At 40.3% G+C, this 16,576-nt stretch overlaps 1 protein-coding gene across 1 annotated transcript; it reads left to right on the forward strand.

Moving 5' to 3' along the window:
- Positions 1 to 2,070: 2,070 nt before the first annotated feature.
- abcc12 (ATP-binding cassette, sub-family C (CFTR/MRP), member 12) lies at positions 2,071 to 15,838 on the forward strand (the record flags this gene model as incomplete). The annotated part of the gene is made up of 16 exons (XM_010775706.1): positions 2,071 to 2,140; positions 2,376 to 2,527; positions 3,520 to 3,666; positions 4,034 to 4,181; positions 5,139 to 5,375; positions 8,199 to 8,372; positions 8,814 to 8,961; positions 10,088 to 10,236; positions 10,644 to 10,751; positions 11,094 to 11,324; positions 11,410 to 11,481; positions 12,813 to 12,937; positions 13,785 to 13,857; positions 14,352 to 14,555; positions 15,349 to 15,483; positions 15,742 to 15,838. Coding segments are annotated over exons 1-16 (2,257 nt in total), but the record flags the coding sequence as incomplete, so codon positions are not given.
- Between the last annotated feature and the right edge of the window lie 738 nt (positions 15,839 to 16,576).

The following is a 16,576-nucleotide window of genomic DNA, read 5'->3' on the forward strand; positions in this document are numbered from 1 at the left end:
GTGTGTGTGTGTGTGTGTGTGTGTGTGTGTGTGTGTGTGTGTGTGTGTGTGTGTGTGAGCTTGGAGGGACATGCAGTCTTTGGCAGGGTGTTTCCAGCCTGTCAGCCTGATCTGAGTGCACGCTGCCAGCTGCTCTCCTATAGAGCGACAGACATACAGTAAATTAAGACCAGTGGATCTGTTGCAGTTTGCGGCAGGCGCTCAGATTGTTTTGATGCATGAGTGTGTGAGTGACGGCATTTATGGATCAAGCCTTACATGCAGCAGGGTAGGTCAATAAACGCTGTTTTGTGTTGTTTTGCGATGTATACATTGAGGTTAACCACGGCAGGACTACAGGATGTAGCTCAATACTATGGAGCTTTAATTGCTGTTAATAGAGTCAAATGTTTGTGTGAATGCAGCAGAGAGTAAACAACCAGAGCTTTAACCGTGCATGTGGTTCAACGTCCCCAACTCATGGTGAAGAGCAGCATGTAGGAAGCAACAAGTCCTCCAACTCATACGACCAAATAGGTCGATTGTTCAAGAGCTTATTACGACCTATAATCACGTTTTAAAATGTTCGACCTCTAGTGCTCCCGTTGAATGCAAACGGTACGGAGGGTCGTATATTATACAAATAACCAGTGGCGGCTGGTGGAAATTATTTTAGGTGGGGCTATTGTAATGGTGAATAAACCACACGGGGAACATTTTGAGAAATTACCCCTTAAATTAAATTGGCTACACTATTTCATCGTTGCTGTTGTATGATTGGTGTTTAGCTACGGTATTTAGCGTCTACAGCACCTCCGCTTTTAGGGTTGACAGAGACCCAAACGTCGCCCGGAGGTCCCCCGGTGTTGTTGCGGGAGCTGCTGCACTAGCTAACACTAAACTAGCTAACGCTCCACTAGCAAAACAAACGCTTATTTCTTTTGCAAATGGTGCAGCGGGCTTCAAACACGTTCCCCTCCACTGGTTTCAACCAAGCACTAAATTACATGTTTTCCAACCAAATACGGTTGAACTGACACTTCCCCATATTCATTTGTAAGTAGATTCGAAGATACATGAGTTTCTGACTCCCGCAAGCTGAAGCTTGGTTGCTAGGTTACTAGCTGGGTGTTCTCCAATAAGGGGCCGGGGGAAACAAAGTTAGTGATTACTGGTTCCATGTTGATTTCATTCAATACAAATTGTTGGGGGGAACTGAAAGGCTCTTACCGTACTGGTTACTTTGCAGCCCGGACATTTCCCCCAAAACACATTTAGACGCTATCGCAACACAGAAGTACCTTTCAAATCCCATCATATTTAAGACCTTCTAAATCATATTTAAGACCTTTCTTATTGTTTTGGTCATATTTAAGACCTTTTTAAGGCCTTAAATTTAGATTATCAAATTTAAGACTTTTTAAGACCCCGCGGGAACCCAGTGTGCTACAAAGTAACATAAACTGAATATACTCACGTAAAGTACGAATAACTCAACATTTTATTTAGGTATTGAACTTTGGTAAATGTGGTATTTGTGGTACTGTATGTGCTTTTGGCAGTTCACTAAAAGTCTCATAAACAGATACTGCTACAATAAAATGTTGTTCAGCAACTCCAAAAATCAGCCTATAGTATACGTTACAGTTTCATAGTCAACAAATACCTTCGTTACATGGATCACTATCAGAACGTAGCGCTATCAAAGCGCTACCTCTGTTTAAAATGTGGCAGCATTTGTGTGCTGCTACTGTTATCTGCCAACTAGCAGGACGTATTAGCAGGGTGTTTGTATATTTGCACAGCATAACCATCGTCATAGGTCAAGGCAACAGTAGTTAATAAATCCATAGATACTTTCTGTGGTGAGATTTGTGCTGTCTCTAAATGCAGATACTTTCCTTAGCTTAACAGAGGAATATTAACCCGCCATTGTTGAATCTCGTTCAACTGATCCAGCCCCCTGTAGCTCCTGCGCTGTGCGTTATTGTTGGTCATAAGGTGCATAGCATTTCTGTTACCAGCATTAATGCTTTTAGAAATATTTTAGGCTAGCAATGTTTCTGGTGACTTTACATGCTTACTGCCCTCAAAACAGGGAAACATGAAGAATGACTATACTCTGGAGAAGGACATTAGGCCTGCTGGAAAAGGCTCTTCTGTAAGTATAAAACAAACAGAGCCCTCCTGGCCTCTTCACATATTTCTTCCTTTGCCGGGGACCTTTTCCTCTACTATTGTTTCTCCTGCATCCTGTGTTTGTGTGGCAGATTTGTTTGATCCACCTTCTGAGACTTTTTAGCCAAAATATTGACAAAAGGTCCCCTCTCTTTCTGTCTGTCTCTCCCCACCATCTCTGTTTCTCTCTCTGTCTCTTCGTATCCATGACTCTGAAGACAGAAGATGGTTTCCGACGGAGAAATGAATCTTCAGCCTCCAGTCCAGAACATCCTGATGTTGACAACAGACAAAGAGCCCACCCCACCTTGTTTGGAAAATACAACCAAAGCATGCAGACCTTCAAGCCCTTCCGCTGGTCCTCTTCCCAGTCAGTGTTTTTGATTACATCATCCTGTTTTGATGCTCTTATATATCGTTTGATTCATTTTGCTAACCCTTTTATTCATGGCACCTACGTTTGACCAACTAGTAACCTCAGAGTTTAAAAAGTGAAGTGCCTTAAACCTGCAGTCTCTCTTAAATGAACCAATGGTCGAAAAAATAACGACGAAACGATTGTGTAGAAGTCTATGAGAAAATGACCGAACTTCTCACTTGATTTATTACCTCAATAAACATTTTCCTGTTGAGTTTATGGTCTTCATGACTATTTTCAAATCCTCTTTAATATAGATAGATAGATAGAGATAGAATCGGGAGGGATGAAACCCTCTTTAATGGTCACACATGCAGAGCACACAGCACACACAGTGAAATGTGTTCTCTGCATTTAACACATCCTAGTAGTAGGAGCAGTGGGCAGCTATTGCACTTAGTAAATTATGTTACCATTTAGAAGAAAACATACAGAAAAGCAGACTATGTTTCAGGGCGGGGCTACCTTGTGATTGAGAGTTCACTACCAGGGTATTTTCAGGTTGTTGTGCTCTCCTTGTTTTAATCTTATTACGGCAACCCTTTCTCTGTGTTTTCAGTTCATAAAAAATTCATTCTAACACGTTGGTCACCTTAAAATGTCTTTATTGTTTGGTAGTAATCAGCTCCACGCTTTTGTGACAATATGTCGGGTCAAAAATACTAAATGTCAGCAGTCAAAACTCTAGTCCACAGCCACTTATTTTATACAGTTGCCATTTATGCATGGTGTCTGCTAAAGTGGACAGATGAGTAACTCCTTCAAAATAAGGTATAAAAGAATTAAATTACATCATTGTTTACTTTCACCAAACAAATTACAGTATGATTTAATAATCCAATAGAGGATACACGGTACAAAATACAGTATTGGGCTAGTTCAGTTGGCCATGCAGTTCTACATATTTTAACCCATTTGCTCATGGATGGTGTTTCAATGTGCAGGTCCCACCCTATAGACAATGCAGGCTTCTTCTCCTTCACGACCTTCGTCTGGATGACCCCCATGATGTGGGCCTTGTTCAGGAATAAGCTGGATATGAGCTCTCTCAAGCTGTCTCCCTTGGATGTAGCCCACAGCAGCGGAGAAAGGTCAGACACTCTTCTTGCTGATTGGGGGTTGGGGGGAGGGAGACACTTCATGTAGATAGGATAACGTGTGAATATATATCAGATATCACCATTGTTTTGGATTACAAATTAAATATGATGTTTATATATGCAAATAATTCATTATCTGAGGAAATTTCAAGGCACAAATAGACAAAGTTTGTAGAATAAACACTCATTTGTGTCCAGAATGTTTTGGAATCAGAAAAGACCAAACCCCAAATTTGGTCAATGTTTTTGTCTGAAAGCTCTCTCCAAAATAACAGGAAACCTACACTACGTTGAGTGTTTCACAACTGTTTTAACTTGGTATAGAATCAACAAGGCTGATTGTTTGCATTGTGCTCAGGCTCCAGAGACTCTGGGAGGAAGAAGTGGCCAAGATGGGCCTGGAGAAGGCCTCTTTGATCCGAGTTGTCCTCCGCTTTCAAAGAACCAGGCTGATTATGTCTGTCACTGTCGGCATCCTTGCCATGATAGCAGCGTTTATTGGCCCGGTAATTTTCTTTACATTTTAAATATGAGCAGTACCAGTGCCTCCTCTATTAGCCATTGTCGCCTTCTTTGGAGTTTTCCCGAACATTACTCTAATTGTTAATGTGTTGGAAAGAAGCTCCGATCTTCTTCTTAAATATAAATACCAGTGAACACTGTAAAAAATACTCCACTAGAACTAAAGTCATTACAAACTTACCAAGTAAAAAGTCTGTGGATTGAGTATAATTCGTCAAATGTTGGCTTATTGAGCCTTAAAGATGATATAAAATGTGAAAAGTTTGGAAAGTGGTCATGCTAGCAACACAAAGACATCTTAAACATGAGAAGTATGGTGTGTCACACATGACAAACAATTTTAAGAAATCACTGGTTTAATCTTAAAAAGCTGAAAATAAAAAAGTAAGTCCAAATTCCTCTGACATTAAAGTTCAGAAAAACAAAAAGCTCAACAACAAAGTACCTCAAAAGTGTGCTTAATGCCTTAAACAGGTATTTACATATTTTGAAAAAAAAAATGTTCTTTTTGTTTTTCAACATTACACCATGACTACCTTTACTCCTCTGTAACCACACGCTTATTACACATTAATACACCCAGGTTACACTCATATTACAATGTTATTTGGCCCATATTACACCAATATTCCACCCATACTTCACCGCCATTTTACAGAATATCACACCCATGTTACTCATGGACACAGCCTGTGAAATGACTTTCCCTAGAATACGGAAACACATTAAGTACAGTTCTTGAGTCAATCTATTTTTTTTACCTTCCATAAAATATTCGATGAAGGCTGAGGTGCAGTGCTTAGAATTTAAAATGTCCAGCTAAAAGGCATTTTAAAGAGAAAGTTTGATTAAGAGGTACTTATCCACAGTCAGTGTATTACCTAGAATAGTTTCTTTTTCATGCTCTTATTCACTGTTAATTACCCTGTCTGTCCTCTCAGGCTGTCTTGATCTATGCGATCCTGAACTACACAGAGGCCCCAGAGAAACACCCAGTACTCTATGGGATTGGTCTTTGCTTCGCTCTGTTCACCTCAGAGTTCTTCAAAAGCTTCTTCATATCCACGCTGTGGGCCCTGAATTTGCGCACTGCAGTCAGACTGAAGGGGGCCTTCTCTACGTTAGCCTTTCAGAAAGTCATCTCTCTGCGGGGGCACAGCGGCATTTCAACGGGAGAGGTAATGGCTGAGTTACATGCATATATTTCATTCCTACGTTCCTATTGAATAGGATCGACACAATCATTGTTGATATCTTTGGGGGCAGCGTGTGCCGTAGGTAACTGTGTAAAGAGTTTATTGTTAATGTAGTAGTTCTCTAGTGTTTTAGATGAGTCGAGTGTGTACAAAGCACAACTCCAACACAGACTTGTTGGTTGGGCTGGTCATTTAAAAAGAGACCAAACAGTTTTTACCAATTACTGTGTGTTCTTTCTTCAATAGGAACACACACTTCAGCAGTATTAGGTGCATTCACACCGCAGTACTTTTCCCACAAAGGTTCATGAGAACTTAGTTCATCAGAACTCTTTAGTTCTGATGAACTAAGTACAGATCGCATTCACACCGGAATAAGTCCCTGGGGGTGGATTAGGCAAATGAAGCCGCTGACGTCACTTCTTCTTCTTCTGCTTTGGGTTTACTGGCAGGCCGCAAACAACTTCACGGCGTATACTGCCGCCCAAAATCCCCGGCCGGAAGTCCCCGGTTGTTGGGGACTGGCTTCAGTAGAATCTGCTGGGACTCCCAGCAGCTTCTACTGAAGCCTTCCGAGTAAATCGCCAGAACGCCGACACCTCCTCATCTCCACCGCTCCCATGTTTTATTTTGTGTTGCAATCCGCCCAGCCAATCAGAAATATAGCTCTTTTCTCACAAGAGAGCCGCATGAGAGTCCCTGCTCTCTAGCAGGGACGGAAAAGCGGCCAAAATCATATAGAAATAAAACAGACAATTAACTTAAAATAATACAGCCGCTGAGGCACTAGTTAGCAGATCTTACGCAGGGCAATGATCCAGGTCCAGACAAGATTCTCCGTTGTACATTTATTATGATCCAATATCATTGACAATGAACAGGTTTCCTTTGGTTTGTTCCTTAAGCCTTTCCTATGGCTTTCCTTTCCTGTGGTTGGAAAAACCCTGTGGCTCGAAACACCCTGTGGCTCTTTTGCCTACTAGTGCTCTGGCTTCCACTTCCACCTGTCTCCAATATATACAATTACACCAGGTGCTCTAATCACCCAGTGCCCAAAACATGCCTTCAAAATAAAAGCATAGAAACTACTTTAACTTATGAGACTAACTAAGAATACATTTACAATAAACACTATAAAACAGCAAGAAAATAAATGTTAAACTAGTAAATAATATAAAGAGATATATGGCTCCAACATTCCGGCCCCTAATTGTGGCCTGTGTAAACACACAATAACTTAAATATATATAAATGGAGCTATACTCTATCTTTATTTCTTACCCATACAAATAATCGTCTATAGTCTTCAGGCAACAGCTTCCTGGAAAGGAAAGAGAGAAAGAAAACTATAAAATAGTCTAGAGAAACAGAAAGAATAAATGTTCATGATGCTACGCTACTGCATCCAGGAGCAGGCGGATCTTCAAACAGGTCTCTCCATGACACTGGTCTTCATTTGGGGCTCGCAGAGCTGACCAATCATTGTCCGTCCTTTCCCTCATCCAGGGTCCACTTGTATTTGCAATAAAGAAAATATCTCCTGTTGGAAATTCTTTTCTGGGCCTTCTCCATTCGCTCCGTCATCCAAATCCTCTTCATAAGGAGGCTCCTCTGTGTCTCCATCACTGTTCACACCATCTATCTGGAGATCGGATTCCATTTCTTCATCCTGTGTTTCAGTCTGAGGTTTAGGACTTTGGTGAGGCTTTGATGTCTTGGAGCTGGTCTCCTCTTTGTGATCTATTTCTTGCTCCTCACTCTCTGTGTGCTTTTCACATTGCACTGTTGATGTTTTTTCTTGTAAATCCTGATGGGTCTGATGTTTGATGGACATCTTTTCTTGTTGTTCCAATGCAAGCTGAGAGGTAACAGGGCAGCCAGAGCTGAATCCATTGTGCTCTCCAGGTCCAACGGTCCCAGTATGAACACTTGTCTCTGACTGTCCAGATGAAACATGTGCTTTAATTAAGGATGTGCCTGTATCCTCATCTTCAATGTGAAGGGCTGAGAAAATAAATGTTAAACTAGTAAATAATATAAAGAGATATATAGCTCCAACAGTTCTCATTAACTAATTTTAGTTCCGGCTCTTTTTGGTGTGAACGCGACATTTCGGAACTATATCGGAACTAAAGTGGGAAAAGTACTCCGGTGCGAACGCGGCTATTATCATTATTTTTGTAATATTCAATCGATCAGAGTTAGTTTGCCCCCATGTAGGCTAATGGTTAATCACAAATTTATATACTAGTGTTTAACCTACGTGTACTTTTGGTTGGAGATAATACAATCCTGGGAAGTTATTAAGAAATGTAACAAACTGGTAGGAGAAATCAGAAAATTCTTGATCATTTTTGTGACATAATAGCAGTCAAGGTTTTTTATAGATGGAATATCTGTGTCAAACTATTTGTGTAGCGCAATAATTCGGAAAATACTGCCTACAGACATAACAAAATACAATGTCCTTGCCTGGGAAGTCACATGGGGAGAATCTATTACGATGTTATAATTTTGCACCAAGATTTTTTTGTTATTTAAGTAAATGATTTCATGGCATGTGGAGTTTTTCATAAAATCTTTCCACCAAAGCATCCTTCTGTACTTTTCCAATATTTGTTATCAAACATTTTATTCAATAGGATAGGATCTACCAGTTTTCCGCCTAATTTAGTTAAAATCGTACTTTTTGTATCATCGTCATAACTATGTTTGACTCTCCTACTCTGACCATTATAAACTTGCCCTGGTAATTCAATCTTGGCAAATGTGGATAACAGCCTCTCCTCTCCCTCTCTCGTGCAGATGATAAGTGTGTTGACCAACGATGGCCACAAACTATTTGATGCAGTGTTGTTCGGGAGCTTCGTGCTTGCCTCCCCGGTGCTCTTCATCATTTGTGTTGTGTATGCCTGCTACATTCTGGGCTACACCGCACTGACTGGAGTCGGCACCTACCTCATCTTCATCCCAATACAGGTGTGTGCTGCACAAGAACCTCAAACAAAAGACTCATTTTCATAAGAAGTGTTCATTTTGATTTTGATCAGTTAAGATTGTGACTTATGTGTGGCCAGAGGTCTGGCAAAAGGTTTTTCTATTAGCATATCATACAACGATACATATATTTTTTGTTTACTGTCATCCTCACCAATACTGTGTTAATGGTACAGTAGGTGCTATTTCAAGGAATTGCCTAAGTCAACAATAGGCATAACAATGTTTCAGAGTCTTTGGTAGCTAAGTTACCTATTTTTAATTAGCTACAAGTTGTAATTTCTTTAGAGCTCTCTCTACTCATACTTATGAGGTATTCTTTTTGACTTGTGCAAACCTAAATCAACAACTTTTTTTTTTTTGTTGGCTTATTTTTAATTGTCACTTAGAGTATATTAATATTGGCTTTTTTTCTGCTTCCAGGTTGGCTTAGCCAGGCTCATTAACAGATTCCGGTGGAAAAGCATACAGATAACAGACTGCCGTGTTCGCACCATGAATGAGATTCTCAACAGCATCAAACTTATCAAGATGTACGCCTGGGAGGATTCTTTTGAGGAGAAGATCGTGGGTATGCATGTTGAGTTTGCTCTACAGAAACAATTCTATTTAAAGGGGCCCTATTATGCTCATTTTCAGGTTTCATCATTATTTTGTCCATCTATGTGACATGTTTCCATGCTGGACAGTTTAAAAAGTGCTTTATATTTCGCACCTCTTTTCACCTCTTTTCACCATCTTTTCACCATCTTTTCACCATCTGTATGAAACTAGAGCCCAGTCTGCTCTGATTCTAGATGTCTCGCCTATGATGTACAATGTGTTTTGTAGCGCTAGCCAATAGAAGCGCTAGTCTCACATAGTAATGTCAGCATGTTGTGGAAGTGAACAAAAGGGCCCAATAGAGCCGTTTCAGGCAGGGGGGAGAGAAACTCCCTCTGGAGGGAACACAGGGATCTTAGCCTTTCAAGACAATGTACATGCACAGAAACCTATATAACACACTACAGGAAATGGAAGCCCCCCAATAGGGCCACCTTAAAGTGAAGCATTATGTTTTTTCTGGTTTCTTTTATCAATTTTAATGTAACTCACATAGCCATGCTGCCTAAGGCTCGAGATGAGGCTTCCGCTGTCAAATTCTCTCCAGCTTTTTTTACGCCACTAAGACCATGTAGAATGAACTGCCTCTCAAAATGCTTTTAGGAATGAGCTTCAACGTGCCCTTTGCTCCGGCAGTCCATGATCTATTTTGGTGTGCATTCTGCAGCAATGTGCTTCCTGGCATTAAGCAACATATCGAACCATGTGTTTACCTTTCAAGTACCGTTCCTGTGAAGTTGCTGCAGCTGCCAAAGACACAAATATATACATTCTTGATCCCCGCTTTTCCCAAAAATATTAAATCAAATATATATATTATCAATGTAGCATGAAATGCAGCTCAGATGAAAACAAACTGAAAAGACACTTAGCAGACCAGCATCCATATCGGCATTAATAACATATTTTGTTTCAGAATTAATTGTCAAAGCATATTCATGAACGCAGTTCTATAAATCTGATATTCTAATATGGACAGTTCTTGTGCTCACACTTAAATGCTTGTGTGAGATATACAATAGCATTCTGAATATCTTGTGTGAATACAGTCTATGTACCAATTCATCAAATATGTGATGTTGGCTCTTTTATAGAATTCAGGAAAAATGAGAAGAAACAACTGCAGAAGGCCAGTTACGTCCAGAATACCAACGTCAGCATCACCACCATCATCCCCACCCTCGCCACCGTTCTCACCTTCATTGTTCACACATCACTGAAATTAGAGCTCAACACGCCTGATGTGAGTATGCAGCAGTTTGTTAAACATTATGTAGCGAATAGAAGTACAGGATGTAAGTACCAACCTCCTTCCTATGCACATTTTGGTGTTCTTTTTTTACTCCTGTCATAATTTCTACAGCCAGTAGAGGCAAACCTGCTTTTGCAAAAGTGATGTTAGAGAGTTACATGGAGGGTCATAGTTTGACGCATAGGGCCACTGATCAAGCTGTTTTATACTGTGTGACCAGTTGAGACTGTTAACTGGTTGAAAACAAATATATATATATATATATACAAACATTTATCTTTCAGTTTGTTTGTGCTCGCACTGAGCATTTTGGTTCATTTAAAGATAATACAGATGTCCATGTGACAGTGTTGCATAATGTGGGGTAGTGTTTGAGAATCATTCTTTGTTATTTCCAGGCCTTTACCACCATCGCTGTTTTCAACGCCCTGAGGTTCTGCCTGGGTCTGCTGCCTCTGTCCATGAAGGCCGTGGCTGAGGCTGCTGTTTCAATAAAACGACTCCAGGTAAACTCTTCTCTTTGTATCCTGCTTCTGGCATTCTTATAAGTCTTCACAGCATTCATTACTACAATAATATTACTTAATAATGCCACAACGATGCATCGAGCACTAGAAACTGAAAGGTTGAAATATTTAAACCTTCTAATGAGAGATAATAAAATGTGTATGTGGCTTCCCCACAAGAGCTTATAAGCACATAAATAGCATGTGCAGGGTTTTATTTTGATCTTGAAATATATACTGTATTTTTTTTACGTTGTTCCATTTCTACTGTTGTAGTATAATTTGAGGCATTTCCTACTTAAACTTGAAAAGGCTTATACATGCGATGTGTGGCTGTTTCAGAAAATATTGCTGATCCAGAATCCAGAGCCCTACCTGAACCAGCAAAAAGACAGTGACTCGGCCATAGTGATTAAAAATGCTACACTTTCCTGGACCAGACCAGCCAGCCAGCCGAACCCCACTCCCAGCTCAGCCAATGGGGTGACCGGAAACAAAGTAGAGGAAGTGTCCAAGAATGGGGCGAGTGAAACCTTGCCGACCCTGAGAAACATCTCCCTCACTCTGCCTAAGGTGTGCTTTACCACTGGTAAGGATTATTTGGGTCACCTAATTTTGCTTAAAAGTAATACAATGTTCTCTGTTTTATCTCCTGAAGGGCAAGCTGCTTGGTGTGTGTGGTAACGTTGGGAGTGGAAAGACGTCACTGATTTCCAGCATTTTGGAACAGGTTGGATCCTTCTCTTGTCTTTTTATTATCTTTTTGGCTTGTTTGCCCATTCTCGGGAATGTCCTGTGTACATTTTGAGGGAATTTCCTACAAATGTGGTGAACTGATGAACTGATTGGAATTGGGTGATAAATAGTCAAAGGTCAGGGCCGTGGATATTATTATTACGCTTTTATCCAAAGTGACTTATATACTCAATACTGTGGGCAATCCCCACAGGAGCAATTTGGGGTGAAGCGTCTTGCCCAGGGACACAACGACATGCTGACTGCAGTGGGACTTGAACTTGCTATCCCCCTGATTCTAAGTTCAGCGCACTATTCCACTGAGCCACAGCCTCTCGCTGGGGGGGGGCCTGGGTTCGACTCTGACTGGGGATTGTTTGTGCCTAATTTGTCAAAGGTCGGAAACAATACAACCTTCGCACAGTGCATTTAATGGCCTTGCATCGCAATAAAAAAATGCGCATATCACTCAGTTGGTTACATTTATATGAATTCTCTAAATAAACATAGTAGGCCATTATAATTCAATGAGGCCTTTTCCCCTGACATTTCATGCAGTAAAAGCACAGAGAATTTCCTGACACTCTACAATATAGGGATAAAGCAACGTGAGAATTGTGCATGTCACTCATTTGGTTTAATTGATATGCATTTTTGAAATAAAATGAATAAATATTGTAGGCAATTATAGGCCTTTTCACATGACATTTCAGGACCTGCATGTGCATATGAGTTATTTGGTTGAATTCCCATGAATGTGATGATAGTCATGCAATGTAAAGCGTATGGCCACGGATTTTTCACATTAAGTCGGATACTGAATCCGTGACACTTTCCTGGGTCCCCAACTTGAAGCTCCTCTGATTGCGTTAAACACAATTGTTGCTATGGTGAGGCGACATCCATATTTGAAGCATTGTCTACGTGTCTACGGCTATAACTTTGTGCTCTGTGAAATTCAACTTGATTGGACACGCCGTCGAACAAATACAAGGAATTTACATATACACATGATACAGCCGACTAAAAGAACAATGCTTACAAAATCAGGTGAATCAATTTTATTTATTTATCAATATATCACTAATCAAACAATTGCCTGTTGGCTTCCCAATCTGTAACACAGTCCTTTACCCTTCAACCATAAAATCTCATTAAATTCCTTCAAGGTCTTTGCTATATCACATGAGTCTTTACATTGTTTTATTGCCAGCCAATTAAAGACAACGCTGCTTTTTTACATTGTGTTCCTCTTAAGTCTGATGTAACTGATGCCTTTTAACCTACAGCTTTTCATATGATTGTCTTCTCATTTCTGTATTTTAGATGCACCTTCTGCAGGGCTCCTTCACAGCGGATGGGACATTTGCCTACGTTTCCCAGCAGGCCTGGATATTCCATGGAACTGTCCAAGAGAACATCCTGATGGGGGAACCATTGGACCAGTCCAAGTACGTAACCAGTTGTTAATGATATGCTCCTGCAGACCATCGAACATCTAAACAACAGGAGGTATTTCTCACTAAGGGGTTACTATTTGTCATGTTTCTCTTTGGTGCAGTTTCACAATGGTTGTTCTTATCTCACGTGACACATTTTTAACTGGGAGAAAGTTCCTCTTATCTCTGTGGGATTGCTACTGACAAGGTAGTCAAACAAGAGCGAAGGTTATGGCTGTTATCTAACAGCAGTATAATTAGGAAGCCACCCCATGCTGTGGGTCAAAGATGACTTTAAGCGAGACTGTTGACCTGTGCCCAGTATTTTGACGAGTCATATCACTACTGCAGTTATAGGCCTATACATATTATGTAATCGGTTTTATGAATGAAGTTATCGCAGCAGGGAAAGTCGACTTGCATCAGACCATGACAGGGTTTTCCAAAACTACATTAAGAAATACAAAGAGTGTTTTTTGTTGACTCTCTTTCACATGTATTGTCTGGGGTTGGTGTGTACGGTTACACTTACCTTGGTCAGATTTCTACCATTAACTGCCAGAGACTGTATGTCCGAGCAAGTTTAAGTATAATGTGCTCATTATAGTAATCAAACTGATTTAGATAATACTTGACAAAGGTTCCTGAATTAAACATAAAAGTAAAAGCAATAGTGACCAATCGTTTGTATGAATTTGAAAAATCTATATTTTAGATAATTCGTCAAAAATGATACATCACATTGAAGTGGTTTTTACTATTAAGGAGATATCAAATCATGTCTACAAAATGGCTCTGTTAAACACACTGTACTATATGTTGCTGTTCCTTGACTTCAATGCGTTGTCTTGCTTCTCAGATACGACAGAGTTTTGGATGTGTGTAGCCTCAGAGCTGACCTCAATACCCTCCCATATGGTGATCAAACAGAGGTAGGAACTCTAAACTTGCCAAAGTAATGTTTTTTCGTAATGATTTCTGTCAAGGAGCCCTGACAGCAAAGGCTCTGTCTCCTCTACATCTGTACCTGGACCTTGTAAGGACCAGCAGCGATGTCTTTGAGGATCTCAGGGTGCAGGAGAGGGGCATAGGGCGTTGACAGGTCAGATAAATAACTTAGGGCAAGGCCTCTGAAGGCCTAATAAGTCATCAATAAAAACATTTAGTCAAGTTAAAGTTTGCAAGTTTAGAAGCGTTGCTCACTTTTATATGTCAAAAGTAACATGGATGAGGTTTAGTCAAAAGTCGTGAACATGAGCAAAAATAACACCTGACAAAAAAATGATCTACTGTTCAAATTGCAGTAAGTTTACAAAAAAAACTAAGTGTAGCAGAACATAAATGGTATTGGCTTACTGGTGGTCATTATTTACAAAGTGTTTTCTACCATTTTCGATTGTAAATTTGTGTGTCGTTTTATTGTCAGATTGGAGAACGAGGGCTGAATCTATCGGGGGGGCAGAAGCAGAGGATCAGCGTGGCCCGAGCTGTGTACTCTAACAAAGACATCTACTTTCTCGATGACCCACTGTCTGCCGTCGACGCCCATGTAGGGAAACACATGTTTGAAGAATGCATTAAGAAGGAGCTTCAAGGAAAATCCATCATACTGATTACACACCAGCTCCAGGTGGGATATTGATATAATGCTTTATTCTTATCAGTATTGAGTGAATTCCAAATACATAATTATTACAAATAACATAAAGAGGTTATGGAAGCCCTGAGAGGCCAAAGGGAAAAAAACATTCTGTTGATTCTTTTTATGAGCTAATAAAAGGTATAGATTGTTTTTATATATCTTGAAATGTGAATTTCGGCAGTACACATCTACCCCCTTATCTAAAAGGACTAGGCAATTTATTGTTTTGTTCAAGTTAAATCTATTCATGAATTCTCAACACACGTTACATTAAAATCTAGCCAAAATAAAGAAATCCCATTAGTGTTATATTACTCTGCTGACACATAATATGTTTTTAGGCTGCATGGAGAAGTTCAAATTAACTTGGAAGAAAATGTTGTTATTATTATTTATCCTTATTTAGAAAATGCCAGACTCTTCTGGCTGACATTAGTATAACAACAACAGACAAAAACTCATTTTCCACCAGTTTGCCAATTTCCCAATAATCGTTACAAGTTCCTTATTATTTAATAAGCAACTTGTAACGATTATTGTGAAATGTAAAACTAATTTAAGGGTTCTAAACCATACTGATCAACACTCCCAAAGTGAGTGTTGTCATAGTGCTGCCATTACTATTTCCTTTATCATGGATTCTTAGCAGTATTGTAAACAGCTTTAGATAAGAGTGTCTGCCAGTTCCCATAAATGTTATTGTAGCCCAGGTGGTGTTTGGTTGAGCTCTGGCCACAGTGCTGGGATGCTTTCCTTGACACGGTTTGCTCGTGTCTGTCAGTATCTCGAGTTCTGTGACAACATTTTGGTTCTGGAGGATGGCGAGGTGCTGGAGGTTGGGAACCACCAGGCTCTGATGAAAGAAAATGGACGCTACGCTCAGCTCATCACCAACTACCAGATGGGAGAGTCTGAGGTAAAAAGCAGCAGAAATATTACGTGTCTTTCCATTATGTTTTACCACTGTGAAACCTTTCCCCCAGTTATAGTTTAATTAGCTCCAAAACAATAAACTGCAACACTTGAGCTGTAAACCAAATAATGAGAGATCTCAGAAGTGTATAGGTTGCAGGAACATGTCTTTTACAAGGGACAAGTTAACATCTATTCAAGGTGGGAAGTGACTTGTTTTTCGACTCAGCACTAACACTTTGTTCTTGTTTATCATTTACAGTCTGAGAATGAGGAGGAGGAAGTGACAAACGAATATGATACCACGCTGAAGGACGTTGAGCTGAGAGCCAGAGCAGACAGCGGCTTGGTGAACCCAGGTATGGACACCAGGAACACATTGAACATAGTGATATAAAATACATTGTGCTAACTTGTGATGCCTTCATTTATCACTATAGAACTTAAAATGGATGGAAATAAAGCTGGAGTTCATTACGGAGTTTAGAAAAAGACACAACGGATGTATGGTACATAGTAACTCAATGCCTAAAAATAGTTCACTCAGGAGAGACGTGATGTATGGAATACATGTTTATTATCGGGTCACATTATATAATGAACATAATGATGACAGTTTGTAGCAAGTGAATGAAATAGTGTTTTGGCGATTAGGCCCAGGTTTGGTAGGATGTCATTCGGGAAGGAAAGAACCGTTTCCGATGAACCCCCCTGGGTCTAGACACTGGTGGTGGTGATAAGTGGTTAGGTCCGGTTGGAAGGGAGAAGGTTAAGCTTGGTCCTGAGTTGGAAGCAGGAGGCGAAGGGGTGGAGGAGGGTTGCGCGTTGACACCTGGAAGACAGCTGATAGAAAAGGGGAGAGCATATATAGAGGGATTACCAGGTGCGATGATTAGGCTTGTGAATAGAGGGACGTGATAGGTTTGCTGAGGAGTGGCGCTCCCTATCCTTAAGTGAAGGGAGCGAGTATTGCCATGACGTGCAATACGAAGTGATAGGTCTTCCTGTCTGAACTTGCGCTGAGCTTCATTTAAACTTCCAAGTTATGCGAACATGTAAGCAAAGCATAAATTACAACTACGTTGACGTTACTTTGA

The sequence above is a fragment of the Notothenia coriiceps genome, unplaced genomic scaffold (assembly GCF_000735185.1).
Source record: "Notothenia coriiceps isolate Sejong01 unplaced genomic scaffold, NC01 NC01_scaffold00015961, whole genome shotgun sequence".
In the NCBI taxonomy this organism is placed as follows: Eukaryota; Metazoa; Chordata; class Actinopteri; order Perciformes; family Nototheniidae; genus Notothenia; species Notothenia coriiceps.